This window comes from Chelmon rostratus, chromosome 4 (assembly GCF_017976325.1).
Source record: "Chelmon rostratus isolate fCheRos1 chromosome 4, fCheRos1.pri, whole genome shotgun sequence".
NCBI classification, from domain to species: Eukaryota; Metazoa; Chordata; class Actinopteri; order Chaetodontiformes; family Chaetodontidae; genus Chelmon; species Chelmon rostratus.
This window is the reverse complement of record NC_055661.1, coordinates 20177582-20204931: the sequence shown is the minus strand read 5'-3', so window position 1 is coordinate 20204931 and position 27350 is coordinate 20177582. Positions and strand designations below refer to the sequence as shown.

The 27350-nt window shown below is 41.8% G+C and overlaps 2 protein-coding genes across 2 annotated transcripts; one reads left to right on the top strand and one right to left on the bottom strand.

Annotated features, from left to right (window-relative positions):
- The first annotated feature begins 441 nt into the window (after positions 1 to 441).
- c4h1orf112 (chromosome 4 C1orf112 homolog) lies at positions 442 to 20539 on the top strand. The gene is made up of 25 exons (XM_041935875.1): positions 442 to 579; positions 825 to 953; positions 1270 to 1309; positions 1401 to 1489; positions 1834 to 1938; positions 2078 to 2218; positions 2946 to 3108; positions 3233 to 3317; positions 3443 to 3581; positions 4079 to 4168; positions 4282 to 4346; positions 4452 to 4600; positions 5240 to 5369; positions 7498 to 7684; positions 9330 to 9412; positions 9586 to 9637; positions 16172 to 16261; positions 16983 to 17168; positions 18116 to 18235; positions 18329 to 18424; positions 18517 to 18630; positions 19051 to 19155; positions 19251 to 19331; positions 19407 to 19541; positions 20141 to 20539. Exons 2-25 carry the CDS (start codon positions 858 to 860, stop codon positions 20348 to 20350), a joined length of 2751 nt encoding a protein of 916 aa, XP_041791809.1. The 5' UTR covers positions 442 to 579; positions 825 to 857; the 3' UTR covers positions 20351 to 20539.
- Positions 20074 to 27149, bottom strand: scyl3 (SCY1-like, kinase-like 3). The gene is made up of 14 exons (XM_041935876.1): positions 26876 to 27149; positions 26558 to 26742; positions 25860 to 26045; positions 25511 to 25624; positions 25306 to 25362; positions 25110 to 25212; positions 24897 to 25008; positions 24725 to 24802; positions 24270 to 24409; positions 23978 to 24168; positions 23276 to 23447; positions 22930 to 23100; positions 22030 to 22838; positions 20074 to 21258 (listed from the first exon to the last, which is right to left on the bottom strand). The coding sequence occupies exons 2-14, from the start codon at positions 26720 to 26722 to the stop codon at positions 21196 to 21198; spliced, it is 2361 nt and encodes a 786-aa protein (XP_041791810.1). The 5' UTR covers positions 26723 to 26742; positions 26876 to 27149; the 3' UTR covers positions 20074 to 21195.
- Between the last annotated feature and the right edge of the window lie 201 nt (positions 27150 to 27350).

Sequence of the window (27350 nt, the reverse complement as noted above, 5' to 3'; positions counted from 1 at the left end):
AATAACATGGTGACCATTATGAATATGACATATTGTTCTTCATTTTGCAAAGGTTATCAAATTTATGCTTTATTAGTCACAGGATTTAATTAAATGGGACACACACAATATAAATTTCTAGAAAGTCTAAAAATATGAATTACTTTATATTTATATTATTCACAGACGTATAGTATTAGTACGCATTTGAGGCTCCACTTCATAGAAAATGTATATTCAATATAGGTATAAAATACATATATTTAACCTTTTACTTGAGTCCTGTACCTTCAGAGTGATGGTTGTTATTTTCAGCGCATTGCAGTCATTTAGTTCACTTATTGGTCTAAACATTTGAAGTTTAATGTTTCAACCAATGAAAGTGAAGTCAGGTGAGCCGCTTCTCTCACAACGTCACATCCGACTCAATCAACGGCGCGCGGTATGTTTCCCTACCGTTAAGGAGCTGCTCGTTTCCTCGTTCGTGCTCCGTATTTGAGTGGTGAACAAATGTTAATGGTGCCGTAAAGAGAAACAAACTCGTGGAAACGTTTGTTTGATTTTATGTTTCTCAACAGAAGACACAGTGTAGCATTTATGGTAAGAAGACCGCTGCGTATTATTCAAACGAACTACCATGCTAACGTGAAATGTTTCCTTTAGGAAAACATACCATAGCAAACACATAAGCTAACGTTAGTCTCAGTATCTCTAGTGAAAACTGTAAGAGTCTTCTTAATAACATCCGCTTTTAGGATAAAAATGCTAATAACCATCGTGCTGTTGAGTCAGTCTGAGTGACTCACTCGGTAACATTGTTCTGAAACTTTGTGTTGTTGGGACAGTTGTCCTGACCTCCGCCGGTGACTACTGTCATCATGTCCCAGTCCAACACGTCACTTCTGGACGAGGTGGTGCAGTGGAGTCAGGAAACCTGCCGCCAGAAGCTCAAGTCTGTCCTGCCCGAACTCACCATATCCTCTTAAACGTAAACGTTTCACTCGGTCCAGTCCAGTGAGTCCCAGGACTTGGTTTAAAATGCACAAAAGAAGCATGGAAAAATAATACAGTCTTTGGGATTCGGTTTGTAGTTTGAAATACATAGTATCTATGGTATGTAATTATTTAATGATGTGGAGGATATATGCGTATTGTTGTGAATCATGTTGAACACTAAAGTCATGAAACCCTCTCAGGATGCACTATCATTGCAATCCTGACACTTCTGACAGGTTTATACAGTAGAAATGAATTTGCTGTAATGCTTTGGTTTTCCTTGACTGTTTTCACTCTTTGCATCATAAGTCTGAGAGCTGGGATGATCACATACGTAAGTTTGTTCATTGCACAATTCGCAATTACAAAGTTTGTCTGCCTATTGAGCAAGTATGAACTGTCTTAAAAACGTAACATCCCTGCAGGTATCCTGAAGATAATTACAGAAATGTTCCTCCCTCATATTGGTTTGTCAGAGCTGGAAGAGGAGTGCTTCTCCAAGGTCTTACCAAAGGTAAACATCATGGTGAATGTCTTCAGGACCTATAATGTGAATACCTTCACTAGCATTTGTTAAATCTTAAATGGCTAATATGGCATTTTATAACAATTACGTTCAATTTTCAATGTCAGATGGCAACACCCTTAATCGCTTTTAATTCAGACAGTGGGTTTTCTGCAAAATTGGCTACACTAAATGTTAAATGAAGGATTTGTTTTTTTTTGTGATCAGAGGATTTGTTGATAAAACTGTTGTTCTTGTTTTGCAAATTACTAGATTGTTTACATCCTCCCTTAAAAATGCATTGATTTGTCAGTGTGAACGTCTCTGTCCCTATCCGTCACCAACGCTTGCAGGCAGTGATGATGTTTGACAACATGATGAAGGAAATCTTGGACCAGGTTGGGGGGCTGTCCAGTCAAAACACTGAACTGTGTTCCACACTAAGAAACATTTTGCAGGTAGTATTATTATTAATGTATATTTCAAATGGTACTATTAGCACCTTGCAGATTTGTGGTATGTCTACATTTTCTGAAAAAAATTGTTCTCCCTTCATTCCTAAATAATATATTGACAAAATCCTGCCACCTTTTTCAGGCAATGATGCAGATAATTGATGCACTATCGACCTGTGTGCGTCACGTTGGCACATTCGAGGAAGCCCCTGATCTTGATGTTATACGCTCGTTACCAACTTGTATCCTGAAAGTCCTGAGGGAAACCTTTCAGCACTGCAAGGTTGGTCTCTTTAGCTAACCAGTGGCTGTAATGGGTACATTTTAACTGAGCAGAGGTCACTTTCAATCTGTAAAGCATGTTTTCTTTTTTTATACATCTTAAATTATGCTGTGCAATAATTACTATACGTAGGCTGAAAAATTAGAGGGGTATTTGTATTATTATTAATAGAATATGTTATTATTACTCAGAATGAATTGAAAGATGTATAAGATGACTTTGTTGTCATTATGTGCACGAGATAGGTAAAGTAAAATGGATGGTTGAAATGTTGTGATTTGAGTTGTTGCTGATAAAACATGAAGAGTGAGTTCACATCTGATCTGAAGATGTGCAAGATTTGATTGTACATTGGACTCATTATTTTCAGTTTTTATTTGAATCAAAAATTTGTGAATTTTTCGGCGTTCATTGTTGCGATTTGAAAAATGCACAAATTAACCCTCGAGAGACTTAGTTGCTCATTTGCACGTCCATCCTCCTTGTCATTGTAATCTTTAATTACCAGAAGGTGTGAACAGCTCAAGACTACTTCAGTAACTGGAAACTGCTGTGATAAGCATCTTCTTGCAGCAGGAAACACAACCACTAACATCCACTATCCTAACGTAAAATCCTGTCACAAATTAATGTAAACTATCATGATCTGCTAAAAAAAAAGAGGGGCAGTAAAAATCTATAAAAATGAAAATGATGAGTTGAAGCATACTCTGCATGTTGTCCTCAGGACAGTGAGGAGGTTTACTGTGGCCGTCTGTCCCTGGTGGCTGACCTGCTGCAGGGACTCTTCAAGGAGGCCTACAACCTCCAGAAAGGCCTGTTGGAGCTGCTGGACAGAATCTCCCTCGACAGCAGTGCGTCAGAGGAGGAAGTCTCTGATATTGTTACAGGTGTGTGTTTGTGTATGCATCTCTCTGTTTCCACTGCGTCCCTCTTTATTATAAAGCCTTTCAGTTGTTGCATACCTTCAATGCAGTCTTCAGTTCTCTGAAGTTGTTTTTCTGCTTTCTTCAGTGATTCACACCCTGCTGGATATTTGCTGTATTATCTCCAACCTGGACATGGCATTGCATGCAAACACATGGAAATTCCTCATCAAGTCAGTATATATGTCATGTTGTCTGTCATACTAGATGAACCACTTGGTTATAAGAGTTTGATGAATTTCGTAATGAATTTGGGTAGTGAGTGTTTTTTTTTTTAAATAGTCATCACTCTGTTCAGACAGAGTCTGAAGTACCAGTCATTGGTTGAGGAACATCTACATCACGGCGACATCAGCAGCAGCCTGTGTGACAACCTGTTGGCCTCCTTCCACAGCTCTGTGGAGCTGGCTGATCAGATTAAACATGCTGGTCTGCAGGTAGGAAAAGTCTGATTAGTAGTAGAAAAAATATAAAACAAGTATAATTAATAGCTTTTTGCAGCTTTAGAGATGCAGGACTATTAAATGGGTATTTACTGCATCTCTTACCTTTGAAGTGTGTCACTTTTATGTTGGAGGTTAAAGGGTATGACCCTATTTTTCTTTGCTATTTTTGCTCACTAGAGAAATAGTCAAGGCCAATATAATACATTAAAATGTCCACACAATGGTTGATATTTATATGGTAGTTAGTGTGTATATATATATATATATATACACACACACACACACACACACACACACACACACACACACACACACACACACAGTGCTGATGCAGGTCTAATGCTAGAGAGAATGAATGATGGACTTTTCCGGTCTTGTACCCCTTTGTCCTCAGAGAAGAATGTCACATTGGTTAATTAGCTTAAGGTCAAAGGTAGACTTGATCTTTGTCACCTTTTTGTGTTAATGCTCTTTTGTCCTTTTTAAAGGAGGCAACACAAAGCCTGGAATACAAGCTGTTCCAGAAAACTGCAAAGATGTGCAGATTTTTCGCCAACACTTTGGTTCATTACATAAAGGTACTAAAAATAGGATCTTCTTGCAACCCTCTTGTGCTATCACTATGTCTGTTTTTCATTTTCTTCTTCAAAATACAAAGCAGCTTAACCTTCATTCCTTGTCATTTGAACAGGAATTCAAGTTTTTTCTGTCTAAGTACTGTAGCTGCTTTCACCAGCTCTACCTCCAGATCATCAGGTATGTGTGTGGTTTGGCTGTGGTTTGCAGTTTTAGACTATGATTTGTCCTTTTAGGTGATAATTATTGAGCCGTGTGCTAAACATACATTCTGCTGTCTTTCAGTAAGTTCCCTCCTAGCACGTGTGCTCCAACACTGCCCTCGGCTCTGTCTGAGGAGTTGAATGTAGCAGCCCTGGTTCCTATGGAGGCCCTCCTGCACCAGCTGTTGCCTTTAAGGCCCTTTGCTGAAGTTGTCCTCCAGCAGGACCTGCGTGAGTTTAAAGCTTGTCCTCCGCTTGCTCTTTTTCCCCAGGTGCTGTGGCACCGTGGATAGATGCTTTACCGTCTTACTTTGCAGTGGAGACGTTGTTTTATAAAGGTTTGAGTGATTAGCTTGCTGCCAATTCCATTCCCCATTCTAATGCCATAAAGCATACAATATGTACTAATTATGTGCACTACTTAGGCTGTGTTACACATTGAATAATGTATTTAAGTGTTTATTGTAATTGTAACAGGAATTTATGGAGGCCTTGTTATTTTTCTATTTTTTTTCTCTCATCTGTGTAAGTAACTGTTATTATTTTCATTTTTATATAACTTCTGTCCAGGGATAACAAATGGAACAACTTTTTGGCACAAATGATAACATCTGTTAGGTTCATTAAAGTGATTTTAGTCTGCACATTAATATTTTTAATGCTGACAGTGTAATGTTTAATTAATCTGGTCATTTTTCCTGGTGTGAACATACAACTCAAAACTTGTCAGCGTTGGTATATAGTAGGAATACACCAAGTCTGATCAACTGAAGACTAACATCTCTGACTGTTTGTGGTATTTCTGGGAAAATGCTTACCATTCTTACTGAATGTTTGCCCTATAAAGACCCTTGTCTTTGTTGTCTGCAGGGTTAAGTCCAGAACATGAGCTCCCTCACTGTCTTTTGCTGGCGAACGTCCTGCGTCAGCTCACCTCCCAATCAGAGGAGGTGCTGCAGCTTTGGTACACTGGCAGCCAGTTCTCAGAAGACACTCCCAGGTAAGTTTAAGTTTATTTACTTTATTGATCCCAAGACTGGGAAATTACTTCTCTGCTTTTAACCCATCGCTGGGGAAACACACACACACCAAACATGCACCATGCATGCACCTCTTGGTTACCAAAGTGGCAGGGATATTGGTTATTGATACTGATGGATTATTGATTGTTTTTTTTTTAATTCACAGTTTAAAATTTAGCTTTCCTATTTTACAGTGAGTGAGATAATTTCAGCCCCATCATAACAGATTAAATGTGTTTTTTAAATCAGATTTTTAGATTGCATTCTGAATAAGTATTACAATGACTATATAATATAATTAGATTATATTAAATAATAACAAAATTGAAATGTTTTAGCGATAAGGGAGACTTTTACTTTGTATGTATGTATCACTCAGCAGTCCTGAAAAATAGTAAAGTTGTAAAGTAGTAGTAGTATAGTACTATTCTGTTATGTATTTAAGATCATGTGTAGATTAGGGTTGTATATCTCCACCACTGAGGCCGATTCGATATGCATCTCGATGCGCTGACACCGATACGATACAGTTACGATACACTGAAGCTCCCATCGATACAATGCGATACGATTCACTCCTGCTCACGATACGATGCGATTCAAAAATGATTTGATAACAATATGACTTAACTATAAAAGGATGTTTCGATATGATGTGATCATTCAATACAGTTAGTTGCAGTATGAGAGAGTAACAGTAACATCAGGTTTTTTACCTCAATAGCACAATTCTGCTTTACTCTCTGTATCGATTTGAGGGATGTATTTAATATTTGTTTTTTTAAGGAGTAACCAATAAATCATATTTTAAAAAAGACATATTTCAGTAGACAGAGCATTCAATTGTCTTTATAATTAGCACTCCTAACTCCCAATTATGTTCTCTGTCTCTATAATCATACAAAATGTATAAAACTTCACAGTTAAACAGTTTCAGAAAGCTCAGTATTAACCATGTGAATAGTGCAAATAACATGACCAGCAACACATACTACTGTCTGCCAGAATGATGTGCTTGTTTCAGTAAGTTGACTGATTTCTTACAAAGAATGAAAATCAAATAACAATGTTTTACAGAATCAAGTGTAAAAAAAATAAAACTATAACTGGCAGCCAGTAACAGCTGCTGTAAACAATACTCTCACCAAGGGGCTCAAATAGAGGTATTTCATTCCAAAGTGCAATGTCCATAGTGCTCCTGTGTATTAGGAGGAAAACGTATTGGTGTAATTTCTATAAGAAATTGAACATGTAAATAAATAACATTTCCTAACAAGTCTTTCTTAACTGCTCACAATGTAAGCAAAAAACATCAACTACTGGCAATCAAACAATGCCATTTACTGCAAACACCTCACTGATTTACCTCATATGGCTTAGTTTCAGGTTTTTCTTTAGAAATATTAACTGGTCTACATGTTCTGGGAATAGCAAACTGCGCTGAGCAGTCACTATTTTTTTTTTTATTCTGCTTGTATTTATCTTGTGTTATTTGTGTTTTACCCGCACTGTAAAGTGTCCTTGAGTGTTCTGAAAGGCGCGTCCAAATAAAATGTATTATTATTACTACTATGTCACCAGCGGTACTGAACACTCGTTCAGAAGGAACGCTTGTTGCGTCGTGCTGCCGACGTACTTGATAGCCGAACGGCATTGTTTGCAAATTGCGTGCGTCTTGTCTAGCTGACCCCCCGCTTAAAAAAAAAACAAAATATTGCCACACGTTTGATTAATGTGTCTTTTTTGGTGCATTAAATATCTCGTTGCGGCTATCGTCTTTCTCGTTTGCCTCGTTTGTCTGTTGTGTACAACACCTGCTTGCGTCACTGCCTGGGGACGCGATGGTGCATTCAATTTGCCTTGAAAATCCTAGAACATAGATAGAAATAGTCGATTTTACAATGGGATTTGCCGGTGTAGACAGGCTAGAAGAGATGCACCGCGAATTCACCCGTAAATTATATCCGATGCGCGTTCATTCTACCGGTGCAGTCGCATCGCAAACGTTTGTATCGGACCACCGATATGAATCGGTGAATCTCCACATCCCTAGTGTAGATATGTTTAAAATGCCTCTGAAGCTTTTTCCATCCCCTCTTCCTCCAGGCTTCCTCTCTTCCAGGCCTTGTTTACGAGTTTCAGGCGATGCTATATTGAGCGTCAGGTACCGGTGCTGTTGCCAGGGGTGATGATGAAGGGTCAGGCCCAGGTCCACGTCACTCTGCACCACCATATCTGTGTGCAGCTCTGTGCCAGCGTGGCTGCACTTCCTCCAGTCTACTTCTCTGTGCTGGTGAGGTCTATACACATATCCACATATACTGTATCATATGCAGCATCAATAGAAATAGTAATAATGTTTACTTTTACTTTTACTTTTTTTCCACAATAGTGGACGTTAGTTTGATAAAATAACTTCTAGTTTTTAAGGTCTCTTATGTCCTTAAGTTATCTTCGGTCCTGCCTTTGTGTTTTATCTTCCAAGCTCCAGAAAGAATTTTGTGCAGCTTCCTTAAAAAAATGTAATAGTAATAGTGGTAGATATCACTGAGCCTCACTCAAGTATCGATGTGGCAGAACCATCTTATTTTCATTGACCAGAGGAAGCAGATTGGTAATCAGCCTTGCAAATAACACAAACAGGATTTGTCCCAGTTGTGGGTGTGGTGTTTTGGAACAATGAGGTCCAACCTTCTCACAGCAGGGTTACGATTAAACTTGCCAAGATGTGTCAATTTGTCTTGAGTCTCACTTGGACCTGACCTGACTTCAAACCCATCTGTACATGTGTGCTTGCCTTGACTTTGATTTTATCACTTTCTTTGTTCTTTTACTAATGATAACTGGTGTTGTCTTTGTCCAAAAAAAAAAAACAATATGTTGGAGGTTGTCATTGGCCAGTTTTAGTTTATCCCGGATACTGTTTGTCCCAGATACTGGCAAATATTGTGGCAAATATACCAAAAGAGAAAAGTGAAGTGTCCTGGAAAATCTTGTGTTGTCCAGGAAATTTCTTTCAACATTCTCCTGTTTTCCTTCAGTTAAGAATGAACTACAAGGCTGACAGGCTGTCTATCAGTTATGTTCAGGATCATAGAAATGTTCAAATAGTAGTGTATGGACAAACTTATTTGGGATAAGCTGTAATGGGGCTAAAGTGTGGTGTGATATAATGATAAGAGTTAGTGGCAATTGATGATCCTAGCAAACTCAGCAACCTTTGATTGTATGTTTAGGTATTTAAAGTCTAGATTTGTTTGTAGGCCACTGTTTGTGTTATTGGTGTTCATGTACCAATGGTCGATATAATTCATTAGAAAAAAGAGATTCAGGTTAAAACATTAATAGTGATTAAAAGTTTTTTTTTTTTATATATAGCACTTGCCAAGCATAGACCCCGAAGGGCTTTCCAAATAAAAACAATGATGGAAAAAGACGGAATACTGAAAAAAAAATATATATATATAATGACAACATTAAAACAGAGCAGTAAAACAAGGAAAGAAATGGAAAAAAACAATCACACGAGATGGTAGTAAACATCTAAAATTAAAAACATCTAAAGGTTATGCCCACGCACTCTTTTAATCAGACTTCTACAGAGAGGAACATATTAGTGTAAGACAGTCAACCCAGCTAGATCATCACTGTAAATGTGTTGGAACCCTGGATAGTTATCAAAACAGAAGAATGACTTGGTTTGGATGGTTTTGTTTATTTTAGATAACTTATCACATTCTGGAGATTAGCTGTGTTATGCTTCAGGATTTCCCGTCATTTAATGCAAGTTATTCTTTCACTTTCATTTACTCTGTTTCTGTTCATTTTCGTGACACTTTGTGTTTTTGCCCTGCTGCGTTTTCCTCTGTTTACTTATCGCTCTCCTCCCCCTCCTCCTGTCTCCCTGGCTTTCCCTGTCCTTTATCTCGCTCTTTCAGGAGCGTTGTTTGGTCGATGCTGTACTGCAGGCTGACACGCCGACAGCTCTGCTGGCAACAGATGTGTGGTGCTTTACAGCGCGGTGAGAGCATGTGCACATTGCATTAAAAACAAAGGCGTACACAGTGTGTTTTGATTGGGGTCATATACTTCTGTCCCTCTCTGTGTCATGCTGCTGTATTTATTTTTTTTTTTTACACTTTTCTTACCGTACTTTGCTGGACCCACTGCTGATTTTGTCTTGTGTGCTCACAGGTATGGGACAGCAGAACTTTGTCTACATCATGTCCTTCTCATTGCTCAGCTGGTAGGTAGAAACCAGGAAAACACGCAGTACAATGGAGAGAGTATATTTTGTGGTCTTGTGGTTTTCTGTTGATTTGAAACAAAAGCAAACGCCACTTTACAACTCATTTTCAGACGTGAATCATAAATATTCTCAGTAGACCGTCATATTGATGACGTTTACTGTAAACGACGTTTACTGTAAAGGGATGCACGATAATTATTGGGCCGATAGTTATCGGGCCGATAACAGGAAATTATGACATCATTCCGATAAGTCCCATATCATGACGAACAGCCCCGATAACATATGTGTTTTTGTCAGCACGGCAGTGCCTCGCTCCCACTATGAGACCAGAATGGCCTGCAGTGAATGCTGCGTTCAAGTGACGTTAGCATAATCACAAAAACTCTTTCTCACTGGGAAAAATCAAGAATACCCCCTCATGCCCGAAAACAACTCGTTAACTCGGTCATAATTTTGCTAGTTGCTGACTTGAGTTAACATTCGCAGTATTTCTTCACATGTTACACACAAAAAATAGAAACATGAACTTAAATAGGCCGAAAGAATGACTGGCAAACGAGGGAACGGGGAATGTACGTTACACCTTGAATGCAGCATGCGGTACAGCGTGATTAAGAAAACAGAGTTCAGATTTCTTCAAAGTTTCCGAAGGAGACAGTTCGCTGATTATTCGTAAAAAATGTTCCAAGCGAGTTCCACTAGGAGCGAGAAATGGCACAAGCTTTAATACTTGATCAGTCACCTGAAACATAACCACCGTTTTGACGGAGTTTGGAAAGCGTATGAGGACGCCCGGCCTGCTAAAGACGCTAACGTTAGCAAGCCAGCTGCAAAGAAGCCACCAGGACTTACGCGTCGGCGAGGCTTTCGAAAAGACTGCCCTTCTTCAGTTTGTTTACATAGATAAGTCTAAGTAAGGGATCATGTATCTTCCTTCAGGATGACACAGAAGCCCGACGCGACGCTTCTCCGTAGGAAACTGCTCACTATACGTTATCCCGCTTAGGACACGGCTTACTACTAAAGCATTCAATAGTGTGACACAAAATACTGATTAAAACATATTTTATTGATTTAAAATGAGTCTACTCTCGCCTGTGACCGCTCTCACTGCGCAGCGGCTCTGAAAGTAAACACGTACGTTGCCTAGCAACCGCCTCTCACTGTGCGCAGGCCGGCAGGAAAGCTTATTTCTTTGTAGATATTCAGCGACATCATGTCAAATGTGGAGAAGTGACGGGATATCCCAGACCTGAGAGAGACGTAGCTGGAGACAGAGTTTGGTTTACCGCTATTTTTTCGGACTGATGGATAAAAGTCCTGCATCAGCTGATTTCTGCTTTCAGCGTCAGACATTAAAAAAATCTGACTCCAGTTTTGTCTCCACTGCGTCCTCAAGTCTTTTGTGTCTTAATATCGCTCCTGCTGTCGGTCCAGCGTTGTTCTTTACTTTTCTCGTCTTTTTTGCTGGGGACATCATTCTCCAGGTCCTCTCCAAACAAATTAAAAATAATGCACGGAAAATGCTCCATATTTTGCCTCTCAAATCAGCTGGCAATGTGTTATTGAGCTTGGTACATTAAGGGATTGCCCCTTTAGTCTGTGACTGTTAGGAACGCCGCTGAATTTTCGCGATTGACCAATCAGAATTGAGTATTTAAGAGTGCCGTCTTCTAACTTCTGTCAGTACCATATGCACTGTGCATTATTTTTGTTGTCATTGAGGAATGCACTTTTTCAGTTTGTTTAAATAGAAATGTTTGACTCTAACTTGTGCCAGTGCATTAATTTTCTATGTATATTTATTTTTTGTAAACTTCTGGAATACACTTTTTCAGTTTGTAATCCTGATGCATGTATTTGCATCATTTCAAGGGGCCTTTATTTTTTATATCAGTAAGTAATGCACCTTATTTAACTTGATGTGAGATATCAAATAGGTTTGTTTGATAGCTTTAAGAATATGTTTGAGAGGCTTACAAATAGTTTCTCTACGGCCCGGAGGGACGAGCTGGTCGTGTGTGACGTAATGTGTGATAGGCTGAACTGACTGCTTGTGTCCCTGCTTCTTTGTCGACCTCCGACCCCTGTGGCTGAAATGTTTTCTCAAACATTAATTCATCGACAGTTTAGTTTTCAAAGCATCTTTTCTCTTCTTTTTCCCTGTGGAGTGATGCATTGTGGGGCAGCAGAAGCTGAAACAGCGTCCTGCAGCTTCAGGTCTTCAAAGCTCAGTTGTGGGAGTGTCTGATTGGATCAATAATTATCTGGATATAACCTAAACATAACAGCAGCACAGATGTCACATATGTGATAAATTTGAGCTGGGCAGCACTTTAGTGTCCAACAAAACAAATAGAATGAAAGCAGCAAACATTAGCAGAACCTTTAGCTCGTCTCAGTTAGCCCAGCCGTTCATGTGCTGCTTCCTTTGCCTGATCGCAGTCTGCTGGTCTTCCTGTAGCTTCCTGACAGCAGGGGGCAGCAGCTCATAGCTGTACGAGCTCTCTGGCTTCCTGCTTTTGTGCTGTCATATGTTCTGACTGAGTCGACCCGGTTTCTGGATGAATCCGCCATCCCGACAGACCAGAGCCTGAACGAGCTGAAGTCACAGCAGTGCCTTCACTGGTTCAGTGAGGCAGAGGTCTCATCGAGCGCAGGAACAGTTTGATCCGGCTGGAATCTGAAGACGAGCTCGGTGTCCTGCAGCAGAACTGACCTCAGGTCAGGTTTCTGACAGTGAACAGCAGCAGCTCTGAATCATCTCATTGACTTTCCTCTGCTGAACTCAGGAAGCTGCCTTCATGCATGTGGTTCAGTCACTCACATGAAGCATCCGTTCAGAGGTCATGCTAAGCTAACCTAGCTAAGCTAAGCTAGCTGTCATTTCCTGCAGATGCATTTTATCAGGCTGCTCTGAGACGGAGTCTCTCATCTGTCAGTCAGTCAGAAAACTGTCAACCAACCACAGGCTGCAGTCTCTGCTCTGAGGCCCCACCCACCTGTCAGAGACCAGGACCTGCACCTGACCTGAGGAAGCTTGTGTTGCAGATGGCCTCTGTGTTGAGTGGTGATGGAGATGATGGAGGGAAAGCTGCAGCAGAGGGTGGAGGCGAACATTGTGCTGCCGACAGCGTAATGAAACATTAACGAGAGTCACCTTTTCATCTTTGAGCAGATCTTCACTCGTTTACCTGACGAAGTTTTCTCAGGTCAGCCAGCGTCCTTGGGATTGCCCGGAGCGCATCGGCCATGTTTGGAAAGAAACAAGCCGAGCAGATGACAAGGTCTCTCTCGTCGTTTTTGTGTGTCTGACGTCACCGATGTCAGCAGAAAGACTTCCTGTTGCTTCACGAGGAAAGGTCAAAGAGCCGAGGGACAGACACAGGTTGACAGAAGGTGTCGATGGTGAAGTTTCAGAGCGCCGGGCTGCCGCCATGGAAACAACTGAAGCATCTCAGCAGATGTTTGATGACTAATAAATGTGGTTCAGAAGTTCATGTTCCCCTCAAGATGAATATTAATAAGTGAATTGATCCTTTTCATCTCATCTCACCTCATCAGCGCCACCATCAGGTCAGTGTTTTAGTGCTCATAAGCCAAAGTGCTAGGGAGCAAAAGACACTCCCATCAGCCTCAGCTGCACCTTTTGCTAATCAGCTAAATATTAGCATGCAGTCTTAAAAAGCTAAGCTAAGATGGACGTGGTAAACATTAGACGTAGCTGCTAAACATCAGCATGTTAACAAAGCCAGTGAGGCGGATCTTACTCCTCAGAGGATGAACCCTGGAGATCTGAATGATCGGGCGCTGTAATGAACCCAGCTGCCTCTAGAGGACACCAACACAACTATCCTGTTTTCAGCATCGCTAATTGGTGAGTGGCTTTTACTGGTTTTAATCGGGCAGTCAGTAACACACACGCTGATCAAAAACTGGATTTACAGACGTTTCAGTGTTTGGTTCAACCATCGGTTAACTGGACTGAGCAGAAACTACAGAGACCCACCATCACTCGAACGCTGCGGCGTTCAGGGAAAATACACATTCTGCATGTTGGTGTTGTTGAGCTCACAGCTGTTTGTTTACCAAACCTGAATGAACAAAGTGAATCTGAATCAGTTTTTAATTCTGATGTGAAGCCGCAGCGTCCAGAAGGATTATTTTAACATGTTGGAAAAGAAGCACTTCATTTTTTACTTTGATTACTTGGAGGCAGAGTTACAGAAACAGAAATTAGCTGTTAGATCAAATGTAAAGAAGTTACAACCACTTCCTGTCAGTTTTCACTTCTGATAAACTGGAAATATTTCATGTTAAACCCTGTTACAGTGGTTACTCAGTGTGATCTGTGATGTCACAGTGTTGTCTGTGATGTCAGTGTGAGATGTCACAGTGTGATGTCAGTGTGTGATGTCACAGTGTGATGTCACTTTGTGATGTCACCGTGTGATGTCAGTGTGATGTGATGTCAGCGTGTGATGTCAGCGTGTGATGTCAGTGTGTGACGTCACCGTGTGTGATGTCAGTGTGTGACGTCACCGTGTGTGACGTCACCGGGTGACGTCAGTGTGTGATGTCACTGTGTGATGTCAGTGTGTGATGTGATGTCACAGTGTGATGTCAGTGTGTGATCAGACCTGATCAGTCACCTGAAACATAACCACCGCTTTGACGGAGTTTGGAAAGCGTATGAGGACGCCTGGCCTGCTAAAGACGCTAACGTTAGCAAGACAGCCGCACAGAAGCCACCGGGACTTACGCGACGGCGAGGCTTTCGAAAAGTCCCAAGAAATTTGCCAAAGATGACCCACGGGCTCAGGTTATTGAAGATTTAATCATGGACGTGATGGTGCTTGACTTACTATGGACTGCCCTTCTTCAGTTTGTTTACATAGATAAGTCTAAGTAAGGGATCATGTATCTTCCTTCAGGATGACACAGAAGCCCGACGCGACGCTTCTCCGTAGGAAACTGCTCACTATACGTTATCCCGCGTCAATGCATTCAATAGTGTGACACAAAATACTGATTAAAACATATTTTATTGATTTAAAATGAGTCTACTCTCGCCTGTCACCGCTCTCACTGCGCAGCGGCTCTGAAAGTAAACACGTACGTTGCCTAGCAACCGCCTCTCACTGTGCGCAGGCCGGCAGGAAAACTTATTTCTTTACAGATATTCAGCGAAATCATGTCAAATGTGGAGAAGTGACGGGATATCCCAGACCCGAGAGAGACGTAGCTGGAGACAGTGTTTGGTTTACCGCTATTTTTTCGGACTGATGGATAAAAGTCCTGCATCAGCTTATTTCTGCTTTCAGCGTCAGACATTAAAAAAATCTGACTCCAGTTTTGTCTCCACTGCGTCCTCAAGTTTTTTGTGTCTTAATATCGCTCCTGCTGTCGGTCCAGCGTTGTTACTTTTCTCGTCTTTTTTGCTGGGGACATCATTCTCCAGGTCCTCTCCAAACAAATTAAAAATAATGCACGGAAAATGCTCCATATTTTGCCTCTCAAATCAGCTGGCAATGTGTTATTGAGCTTGGTACATTAAGGGATTGCCCCTTTAGTCTGTGACTGTTAGGAACGCCGCTGAATTTTCGCGATTGACCAATCAGAATTGAGTATTTAAGAGTGCCGTCTTCTAACTTCTGTCAGTACCATATGCACTGTGCATTATTTTTGTTGTCATTGAGGAATGCACTTTTTCAGTTTGTTTAAATAGAAATGTTTGACTCTAACTTGTGCCAGTGCATTTTCTATGTATATTTATTTTTTGTAAACTTCTGGAATACACTTTTTCAGTTTGTAATCCTGATGCATGTATTTGCATCATTTCAAGGGGCAAGTAATGCACCTTATTTAAATTGATGTGAGATATCAAATAGGTTTGTTTGATAGCTTTAAGAACATGTTTGAGAGGCTTACAAATAGTTTTTCATTGGAAAAATAAATATCTCTTCATTTAAAGAGTCAAAACTGATTTTGGTTTTGTTCGTGGTATTGATGTCATGATGTTAGGTATATGTGTGTGTTATCGGTTATCGGTATCGGTTTTAAAAAACAGTTATAGTGCATTTCAGAAGTTAGGATGAGATCCTGTAAACGGTTTACAGGATCTCATTCTAACTTCTGAAATCTTGGCTCTCACTGTGGTTGATAGATGCCACAAGGTCATGGATGTGGCTCCATGTCTGTGACCTCTTCCTGAGCGCTTTCTAAAATAACTCTAAATCCCCTTAATCTCTCTCTGTAGGCTTATGTATTAGTATGGGGTCCTCTGTGTTTTCTGTGGCACCCCAACAGAGGTGACAATTGCTGTTGTTGGACCATGAGGCCACCTTTTCATAACCTGTTGGGTCATCATGTCATCAGATTAAGCTGGATCCCGCTCATTTCCATACACGTCCTTCAGTTCTTCACCTTTCTTCACCTCTGATGCCCTGGTGATTTTACTCCTCCTGAGCTTTCACACTGACACTCACGCTGTCCCTCACCTCCTCTCTGCTCCTCCTTCTCCTACAGGTGAAAGCTTGCACCGCTGAGTGCTACCAGTCGTTCCACCTGGGCCTGCTGCTCAAACGCATGGTTTTCCTCATGACGCCGAACCACCAGGTTAGAAACACTGGTAACTGATATGAATTTTTTGAACTCACAAATTGCTCAAGACAGTCAGCGCAAATATATTTTGTAACAGTTCTGTATTGAAATTCAGAGTACGCACAGTACCATCACATCTGACAGTTCAGTAAATACTTGTGAACATGTAGAGGCCAAATGAGATGAAAGATGGAGAAAACATTGGACGAGTGACTTAAAAAATTAAATTGTGTTGACTATATTGGATTTACGTCTAAACGCCAAAGACACACAGAGGCAGAAGCGCCGTGAAGGCAGGAGAGAAGCCCCTCTCAGCATATTATCACAAGACGATCTTCCTTTAAAGATGAAGAAGAGACACCCCGCTTATCCAGAAACCATTAAAAAGTTTAGGTTATAGAAGATCAGCTCTACATGATTAGAGAAGAGCAGAGGAGATTCGCTTGTGGCCAGCCTTGAGAAATGCGCTTCTGGTGTGAACAGCCAGGCTGATGCTCGTGTGAGAATTGACCTATCGCAGCGCTTCTGCCTTCTGTGTGTTCCTGGCCTCAGACTCAGAATTGAGTTCTGAAAACATCAGCGTGGAGTAAATTTTGTGCTTCAAGAGCTTGTTTTCTCTTGTTATGGCCAAGGCCACAGTGCAGCATATGATCATTTTTTATGCTAATCGAACCATAAAAACACTTGACTTTACAAGATCATAACCTTGATGTTTGTTATGTGTTTGTTCTTCCAGATGGAGCTGGTGGTGCGTCTCCCACCCTCGGATGTGAAAAACCTTCCAGTGTGGCGACATGTCCTCCTCAGAGCTCTTTCACAAGATGCCCGTCACCGTGTAGAGACAGACATCATTGGCCTCACTCAGAAAGCTCTGACCGACTGGCAGAATGGAGGGTACAAACTAGGACAAGTGGACAAAGTGGTGAGGACAACCTCAGATATAGGTTGTAGTGAGGGTGTAACCATCTGTCTGACTCAAGTAATCAGTCAGTGTTTCTTTGAGGAGAGTCTGTTTGACTGAATGAGTGGTGGGTTGATGTCTGCTTTGTGTTGTGAGGAAGTGGGGAAAGATCAGGCATGCAAACGCTGCATAGTGAGACGGAGGTAAATTTAATGTGCTGTTACTCTCCATTTTACCCCTGAAGGTAACAAGTAAATTGTAATGACTGTGACACTGAATACATGGAGAGAAAAGGGGTAGTGCAAACCTCAAGGGCAGGGCTGCAGCCAAGTTTCTGTCCTTGTGCACTTCAGAGAGTGGATAGATAACAAATGATCACAAGTGATTTCAAGAGAGTAGATAAGCTTCTTAACATGGTTAAAAACAGGCGACTGATAAGATTGCTGGTGACCTCTCTTCTTTGTTGTTCTGTGAAATCTCCGTGCGTCACATAGTATCATGGGAGACACTTTTCTATCACCAAGCAGGCTCGTTGCCATGGTTACCCCCCAAAAAAGCTGGCGTTCTGACCACGAGCAATCATTCAGGCAGGCAGATGAAAATACACACTTGACCGAGGGCTAGGGCTCGACACAGGACATGGCCCTCCTGGGACTTCGTGCACGATGAAAAACGTGATTGTAACGGGTAGCTGCAGTTGATCAAAAGCTGCTCAGCTCAGATTGTGGTGAGAATTTGGCCTTTGCAGACAAACTGGCATGTCTTTGATTCAGTTTAGTTGTGATACATGAACAATCTTTCCTTCCATCCACCTTGAATAAATATCTGCTTCAGGGTGTTGCTGTCACTTTGCCCAGCTACCATCAGTCAGATTCTTGACAGAAATTGTTAAATCAGTGAAGAAAACAATGCAAGGAAGCCTGGTGGGGAGATTTGAAATGTATTTACTCAGTCCCTCCTGTGTCCAGAATGTGGTGCTGTTATCCCTCCTAGTGGTGGTTTGGGGGCAGTCGTCTCCTGAGGAACAGTGTGTGTCGTCTACGATGAGGATAATCACACAGCTCTGGTTGCGAATGAGTCCACACCAGGTACGATCCAAATACACACACACACACACACACACACACACACAGATTTAGTGTAAATGCACGACTATAACCCTGTAACCTGTCATACTCCAGGTGCAGACCCACCCTGTGCTGCAGTGTACTCTGCAGCTGCTGCTGTCAATATCAGCCATATTAGTGAAAAACATTGAACATCAAGTCATTCTTCAGGTATGAAGTTAATTTTCACAGTTCACGTGAAGCAGATGAAAACTGGAGAACAATTTGTTGATTCTGTGTGTGTATGTGTGTGTGTGTCACAGGCTCTGCTGTGTGTGGGTGCTGTGGTGTCTCAGGAGTGTGCAGATCAGCTGCTGCTGGCTGCTCTGGAGTTCCTCTCCTCCTTGGGAAAGATCTTTGTCCCTCCTGACATCCAGGTATTGAAAGCAGACTATGACTAATGACGATTTTGCTCTTTAGTTCCTTGCACTCCTTACTTACTGTTGCATGAGGACTCCTGTTCTCATTGGAAGTTGCCGTTAACATCTCTGACCTCGCAAAACCCACAAGTGAGTCGATGCGTAAAAACAAAATCAAACAAAACTTGCTGTTCACTGATTTATTTCTGGTGAAGTTCATACTTCTTTGTTGCCAAGTATGCAGTTTGAACACCAATTTAGGTTCTTGCATCTTTTGACACTTCCTAGGCTAGAGGAAGAATCTATTTTATCGAAGAAAAAAAACTAAATCCGTAATCATTCACTGAAACTGTAAGAGATTTTAATTCTGAAGTCCATGATGTAAACATCTTCTCAAATATTTTCTCTTTCATGTCAAATTTTTTTTTTGTTCCACAGAATCAAATTCTGCCGAGGCTGAGCAGCCTGTTTGGAGTCCTGCTGTCTGACAGATCCTGGCTGCTACATCAGCACGCCCTGGAGGCCTTTTCTCACTTTGCAGAGGTACAGCAGGAACTCAACAGGTTTTACTAATGTTCCAGATGTAATCCCAGATACTGTTTATATCATAAACTTTGTGTGTCTTTTTGGTATTAAAGATTACAAACCACGAAGAGGTCATTTCACAGAGTTTGTGTGAAGAACATACCAAGACAAAGGTGGTCAACTATCTTAGCAAGGTAAGGGATGCCAACGCACTGCCATGAAGATCAACCTGAGATAAAACAGATGTAAACAGGTGGGCTTTGTCGTAGACTGTGAATTCACAGGAAGATGTGGAGTCACGGCTGCAGAGGATCAAGCTGGAGACGGCAGTTATTGAGCAACACAATGAGAAGCTGGAGAACAGCAAAGAAAATGCATCTAACAAACCATCTGCTGATTCAGAGGTTAGTAATGTCAGTAAGTTAATTTAAAACCTGATCACAGCTTTGCTTTACATTCATACTTTCCCAGTCATTGAGTGGAAGATGGCCAGTACAACACTACCTCCTAGTGTACATGAAGTAATATTAACCAGGCTATTAGTAATGATTATTGTATTATATTTCATATTATCTATTTTAGTTTTATTTATTTTAAGTTGATAGTTGGCAGAAAACACTTGAAAAGAGAGAAAGATGATAATATTATTGAAGTTCCTGACTGAAAATTAATATGATTTCCACTGGTGTTGCTTTCCATGACCCAGTCATATTTATTGTTTAGAAATGTATCCACTTTGTGACATTTAAGTGTTTGCAATCCTAATATTTAATATATTTTTAATAGCTCAGTCCAAACTTACCTTAATAATAACACAAGTATTGTAAAATTATATATTCAGCAAAATACTTGATTAAAAACTATTACATTATGCCCTGCTCAGCAAGTCAACATTTAATTTGTATCAGCAAGACTTGCGTCTGACATAAAATTCAAACATGTATTGTGAGTGAGAACTTAATTCATGAAAAGATATTTTCCCTGTAATTATCCCTCCTCTCAGCCATGCCCAAAGAGAGCTCGGCAGGAGACCAGTGCAGAGGAGGAGTACAGCCGCTACATCCAGACGGCTGAGAGTGCTTTGAAAGCCCTTCAGGCTCTCACCGAGGGTAAAGCCAACACTACTGCACCACCTCCACAGTGGTTGGAATCCAGACTGCAGGAGCTGCAGACCCTCATAACGCACATCAGCACAGCCAGGCACACAACCTAGCTGCTCCAGTTTGCTTTCTAGCCTCAGATTATTTACTTTGTGTACAGAAAAACTATGAAAGTCACAGTCTGGGCCTGTGGAAGGCTGTGTACCCTTTGCTGCTGCTGAAAGCTCCTCTTCACTTTTTAAACCTTTCTGTGGTCAGTCTTGATTGATGTTTACGATTACTGTTAATTAAACGTGTTTGAATACAAAGCATTGCTCAGTTGCTTTCATTTAACTAAGTTATTGAAATTGCACCGTACAACGTACTTGCTGTCACTAGCCCCAAACGTGCATAATCGCTTTCTAAAGTAAAACTAATTAACTCTTATAAAACAGAACAGAGCCATATTTGATACCGTAAAATCTTTACTTCACCAGCACCCAAAAAGCTACTAATAAATTATTTCATTTCTAGTTCACATTCATTCAAAGTGCAAGCCTTCTGTAAATCAAACCTAACACATTTTGGACAAGTTCTGTCTCTCCAAATGTGTACCTTAATCTTCATGCCAGTAGTTGGCACATTAAAATAAAAAGTAAAGAAGCTGATGAAAACAGGATGACATTTACCTGTGATTAAGATCCTCATTCATCTTGAGGTGACTAGTATCAGTTGGCAAAAAAAAAAAATAAAGAATGGCTTCATTTGTCCACGTCCTTCAAGTTCAAAAGCAAGACTGACCGTAAATGTCCAGGAACCAACAGAATAGGATACAAAAAGTGTCATCCCATCATTATTCTTACTGCATCATGCTGTTAAGTGAGATCTGGAGCAACTTGTAGCTTACAAGGTTCTTTGAGATGCTGCATTTGAGGGTTTCAGTCTTTTGCTTCAGATGAAGCTGATTGATCAAATGGCATCACCAGACATTTTCATCCTCCCAGTTCAGGTCATCTCCATCTCCCCAGCCGTCTGTTTCAGTCTTTGGAAGGAAAAGAAAGAAAGCAGTTATCATCAAGAGGTATGTTTGTAAACGGAGAGATCAGGGCTGCCCCGACGATTTGAGTTATTAGTCGAGACCCTGAAGCGACTTGCATTTTGTCAGCACTTTAGTCTTTTAGCTGTGCCATTGTACAGATCAAGAGCAACAGCATGGCAGGCTGTGAACTAACCACAAGATATATATATAAAAAAAAAAAACAATGATCAGCATGACTCCAGTCTGCTCTGATAAAGAAATGACTGTCAATGAAGTTAGCTAAACTACTTTTACAACCTCCACTACTGCCGTCCACTGTGACTGTCTGTTCCGCTGACGGCACCCCGGGAGCAAAGATTTTATAACTGAACTATGAGCAGACACACACACTTTTACTTTGTCTGACCGAGTGGAAATCTGACATTTTCAGATAACAGATGATGGAGACAGGCATTGAAATATGAGACTCATGTAGGCTGATATTGATTGGCAGTCTATACGGGTAAAAAAAGGGAACAAATCTTACTATTGAACAGCCAAATCCGACTGATTGATTAAATTGAGCCTGGTACAGCCCTGAGAGAAATACTCTCCCACAGATGTCTATACAGCCATTCAAGAAAAGTTCATTTACTAGTGTTTGTCCTAACCCAAACTTTGAACAGTATTGAAGCACATTAATTGGCTCTCCTTCCACCATATAAACGTGATCCAGTCAAAATCCCAGGAAATAAAACTTGACCCTCCCCCCCACACACACCACCACACACTCACCTCAGTCAGACTGGCAGCTGCGAACTTGGCAGTGAGTGTTACAGTATCGATGGACGAGTCGCCCTGCAGAGACTTAGTGTTTTCTGAAGAGGCTGCACACAGTCCAGCATCACTCACGCTGCTCTCGTCCAGCGGCAGCAGAGCTGGAGAGGACAGTTTGATGTCTGGCACCATGTCCGCAAACAAATCCAGCTCTGGGTCTTGCTCCACCTTTTTCTTCACCTTAATGGTGAACTCCTCCCCCAGACCTCCTATTCCACCATTCTTTTGTGGCACTGTAGGTTTGGGCTTGGTGGTTAACGGGCTGGGTGATTTCTCTGAGTCTCTCTCTTCCTGAGCCCAGCCATCGTCCCATGAGGAAGTGGTCTTGCTCTGTGTGGATTGTCGCAGTGTTGACGTCAGTTTGAGGGGTTTGGAGGAACCCAGCCTCAGTGATTCAGAAGCGTGTTGTACAGGTGTAGCAGTGCCCCCTCTGGGAGGAGTGAGTACAACTGGATCTGGTAGAGGAGCGGTCGGGGAGAGATCTGAGGTAGGTTCAGTGTCCTCGAAGTCGTCCCACGGCTCCTCTTCTACGTTTGGGTGTGAGGGTTGCAGTCTGCTGTCTACTGGATCATGTCTCTCTGAGGCCTGAATGTGGATCTGGACTGACTGGCCATCTCTGTTCTCGCTCTCTTCAGGGTCGCTCCAGTCAGGCCAGTCTTCCACTGGGCCTTCTAGTTGGTCAGCCTGCTCTGGGCTGTATGACAGTGGCTCCAACTCGCGATCCTGACGAAAGCCATTCAAAGGGAGAGACATCTGTCTACTGACATCTGAAACACAGACAGACAGTCAGAGCTTCAGACACAAGAACGTCAAACTGTGAATTAAAAATATTAGTGTGAGGGTAGAATGGGGTCATACCTGATTTTGATGGCAGAGGGTAACTTCTTGGAGTCTCCTTACTATCCGCTAAGCTACCCATGTGATCCAGGACCAGGCTTTCAGTCCCAGATGGTCTCGGGAACAAATTCAAGACTTTCGAAGGCTGGGCCATCTGAGGGTGGGAGCTTCCAACAATATGGACAGGCGAAGCTAAAGAGGAAGTAAAGTTCATTTTAAACCTAGGTTTTGTAGTTTGAACTGGTACACTGAGAAAACCTGTTTCTCAAACTTTAACAAACATAAACAATAAAGTTTGGGCTATACATAAATAAATATGAACTGTGATACAGCAGCTTTCACTGTCACTGTTCTCAGTGTTGCTTACTTTCAGGGGTGACCTCTGTAGACTTGGTGAAGTTGGGTGTGGTGCGTTTAAAGACCTTGGTTCTCTCTCCACCAACCACCACTTGAGCCCCCAGCAAGGGCACCAACACCGCCAGACTCTGCAGCGTCATGGCAACCAGAGAATCGTTGGTGTCTCTCATTCCCAACAAAACCTGCAGCCAGGAACAAAACAAAACACAAAAAAAAACATTATGTAACTAGGACAAAATTACATAATGGCATGTAATTACATCTAACCTGAAATGAAAGACAGCTACTTTCAATTCAAATGTAATTTCCAGATAAAAAGCACCCCAGAGATCTTATATATCAAAATCACTTTTGGATATTGAAGGAGTAATTCATTTTTTTTTAATAATCCTGGCTAGCTGTTTGCCCCTGCTTCCAGTCTTTATGCTAAACTAAGACAATCTCTGCTTAGCTCTAGCTCCATCAGTAATGCTCAGACATGGGAGTGGTTTCCAACTCTCTGTTAAACTAGAATTACCACCTCACACATGCATTCCTCCACCAACCAGTCTAGCTGCAGTTTACCTTCATGTCTGTCCACACTCAAATAATATATGTAGTGCCAACATTGAAGGAACTTTATAAAAAGATATTACGTGTATTTTTTGGGTGAAATGGAAGTTCTTGTTATGTATGATTCTAGAAAAATTCTGGTACTATGTTAACACTCCACCTGAGGTAGGATCTGGTTTTTGAGTTCGTCATGGGAGAAGAACTCAGCGAAGATGTGGATGTGTGCCAGCAACACAATCCGGACGTGTTCTTCGTTGACCTTGAAGAGCTTGAGCAGCTGAGCGATCACATGTTTACGGTAAAGGGACACAGACAGCAGGCATTCTTCACCGCAACCACCACCACTGGAGTCTGTCCACACAGATGAAATAAAGATGAGAAACAATCAGAGTTACATCTGACTGCTACAGGTCGCTTCTTTCTCTTTGATAGGGGATTAAGCAGCATCTTACCCTTCTTTGGCCTCAGAAGATGAGGCAGGAAGCTTTTGACAGCCATGGGTTCTGCAAAAACCAGAGAGTTGAGGAGTGTGGGGACGAGACGTGCAGCGATCAGCTCTTCAGGGAGACTCTGGACCCGGTCTAGAAGAAACCTGAAGACATAAAAAAGCATACTAAGGATATCTTTGGTAAAATAAGGTGTTGCTGAAATCAAGCATTTGTTAAATTGAGGGTGTATATAAGAAACGCTATTCTATATTTCAAATTGTAGTTATCATCAACCTACAGATCAATTATTATCATCAACACAATTCTGAGAATTATATCCAACTGAACATCTGAAAGTGTGGACTGCTTTGGAAGTTTAGTGACATGTTTAGGCTACTCTGCACAGCACGAACACAACACACTCATTTATACAAGCAGAAAGTGGACCATATGTAAATGAAGACCATATTGTTTCTCACTTAAAGAATTCATTCTTCTCCTCCTCCGTCTTCAAGGTCAGGCTCTTCAGAAAATTCATCACTTCCAGAAAGTCATTCCTATTCATGGACAAATTCATGAAGTGTTTGAAAAAATGTTTGATAATTTTCAGTATGAACTGATAACAGTAAAAGCAAACATAACAACATTTACCTGAAAAAGTCATGAGTCAGCAGGGAGCTGAGTGGAGGTCGAGACAAGGGGTCAGAGTTCAGCAGGCCCACCTGCAGGGTCTTCTTCAGGCTGTCAGACAGCTCCTGTGACACTTAAAACAACAGAGGAAAGATGGATGATGGATGACGAGATGCAACATCTCAGTTGAGGCAAACACAGCTGTAAACATTATAAAGCCATCACGCTACTCACCATAGCCATTCAGCAGAGAGATGAGGGTCTCCACCATCATGCCAAAAGAGTAACAGTCCCGAGAGTGAGCATTTTTCTCCGGAAGCATTTTAAAGCCTTCAACCTGTCAACCACATGTTCCATTAGAACTTGTGAACAAAAGAGAAGTTGGGTTTTTTTTTTAACATTTTTCCATCATGAGCTTTGATGTGCTTACCTGCTCCTCTGGAGGAATGCAGCTGGCTTCTCTCACACTCTGAATGTTCGAGAGAAACTGAGGAGTTGAAGAAAATTGAAAATGAAAACACAAAAAATTTAAGTGAGTTTTCAAACGTCTGACCTACATAGTTTTGGACAGAAAAGAAAACACACACACACAGAGTCAGTATCATGGAAATACTACCAATTATTCAGTCTCTTACCTCTGGTGTTGCCTCAGAGAACTTGCAGACGGTCTCCATTCCTCCCAGTTTCCAATGACCGTCTTCACTGACGAATACAGATGAAATGCAGACATTGTTGTGGCTTGATTTACCCTGGTGGTTGAGGAAGACAGGTTAGGAATGTATCCATGCATGTTCAACACAGTCAAAACAACAGACAGACACCAAACAGCCTATGACTACTGTGAAACATGAAACAGCACCTTATTTGTTACTTTTTAGAATAATACTTTCAGGGCAACTTGTTTTTCTTTCTATCATTCATTTAGATAATTGTGCAGGGACCACTTGCATCCAGAGCAACCCCTCCATGCGCCTTTCAGCTCACCCTCTCGTGCAGAAAGACAAGTGCCTGCAGGAGGTCGTAGATGCCGGCGCAGATTTCCTCTGGGGAGAGGCTGTCTAGCAGCAGCTCCAGGGGCTGCACACGCTCCGTCACCAGGTGGATGCCGCCGTCCTGCACTGAGCAGGACAGGAAGCGCAGCAGACATGGATGCCTCAAGGTCTTCAGGTGCTGCAGGAAATGAAAGTGTTTACTTGTTTTAAAAAGCGAATGTCATGCAGCCAATGGAGAATCCATGAGTAGGAACTAAATATGCAGCCTGATGAGCCAAAAAAGCTGCGACGGCTGTGACTGGACAGCATGAATACATCTTTTTCTTGCCCTGATTCTATACAAGTGTAGAGTACTTTGCTTGTATGATGAAATACTTATTACCTACGATGTGAGTGAATCTGGTGGTGGGACTCCCGAGAGAGCAGAATGAGTGTACAGACTATGCTGCAGTCCAATTATATTTTCCTCTGGGAACTACGTCATTTACACATGTGGTTCTTTGTTTGCAATATGACTTTACTGATAAATACTGCTGCACTACAGCAATGCTGCTTTGGTTTCACGTAAGTCCACGTGGGCTGGGTACCTGAACGTGCAAGACACTTAAACACTGTACTGTACTACTACAACAACAGCTAATGTGAGGCAGCCAGTTCGATATGGTCAGGACGAGGATTCAGCATAACTACCTTGGCAGCTTTGTTGACTTTGTCCTCGTTGCCCCGCTTGTGAACAAACACGGAAGCGGGTTTTCCATCCTGGAGCATCGCTGAGTACATGGTGAGTCCGGAGGGCAGGGTCAGGAGTGGCTCCTCCAGGGTACAACTCCGCACCGCGCTGCTTTCCGCGCCCATGGCCGCACTTATTCCTGGACCTGGAGGGCAATGACGGGGACAGCTGGACGTAAACCACACAAGCCAAACGTTGTGTGTGGCAATGCAAAATTGTCAGTCGTTAACCATGCAAATACAAACACTTATTACAGAGCGACGCTGACATACTGATACCTGTTTCACTGTGTTGGATGTACCGCTCCTGTGTGAGAAGTTAGCTTGTGTTGTTAGTTGCCTAGCTGGCTAACCACGGCGCTGCGTTAGCCAGCTCGACATTGCTATGCTTGTAGGCAGCACTTCCGCCTCCAAGCAATCATGCTAATCGCGATGCGGCGCAAAACTAAATGATTTTACCAAATTATCAAACTGTTAGTTACAACAGCACAAGATAAGTCACTTCTCGTCAAATCAACGATGCTAGCGTGGAGCCTGAAGCTGCGCTGTAAACACGGACTCTTCCGGTAAAGGACGAAACTACACGGCAGGGGACGACGTCACTTTCACAAATATTACAATTAGTCACTGAGGCTTGTTAACCTAAGTTCACAAAATTATTGTCATTAGGAACGAGGCTTATAGTAATTAAGCTTAAAATCCTGCATTAATCGGCTTAAATGTAACTTTAACAAAACGCCACAACCAGTAGCAG

Bases quoted from the DNA above. Each gene is read 5' to 3' on its own strand.
- scyl3 (XM_041935876.1), bottom strand. From the start codon at position 26,722: ATGGGCGCGGAAAGCAGCGCGGTGCGGAGTTGTACCCTGGAGGAGCCA. The intron at 26,046-26,557 runs GTAGTTATGCTG...CATTTCCTGCAG, and splicing joins AAGTCAACAAAGCTGCCAAG to CACCTGAAGACCTTGAGGCA. The intron at 22,839-22,929 runs GTATGACCCCAT...TCTGTGTTTCAG, and splicing joins CCCTCTGCCATCAAAATCAG to ATGTCAGTAGACAGATGTCT.
- c4h1orf112 (XM_041935875.1), top strand. From the start codon at position 858: ATGTCCCAGTCCAACACGTCACTTCTGGACGAGGTGGTGCAGTGGAGT. The intron at 2,219-2,945 runs GTTGGTCTCTTT...TGTTGTCCTCAG, and splicing joins AAACCTTTCAGCACTGCAAG to GACAGTGAGGAGGTTTACTG. The intron at 16,262-16,982 runs GTTAGAAACACT...TTGTTCTTCCAG, and splicing joins TCATGACGCCGAACCACCAG to ATGGAGCTGGTGGTGCGTCT.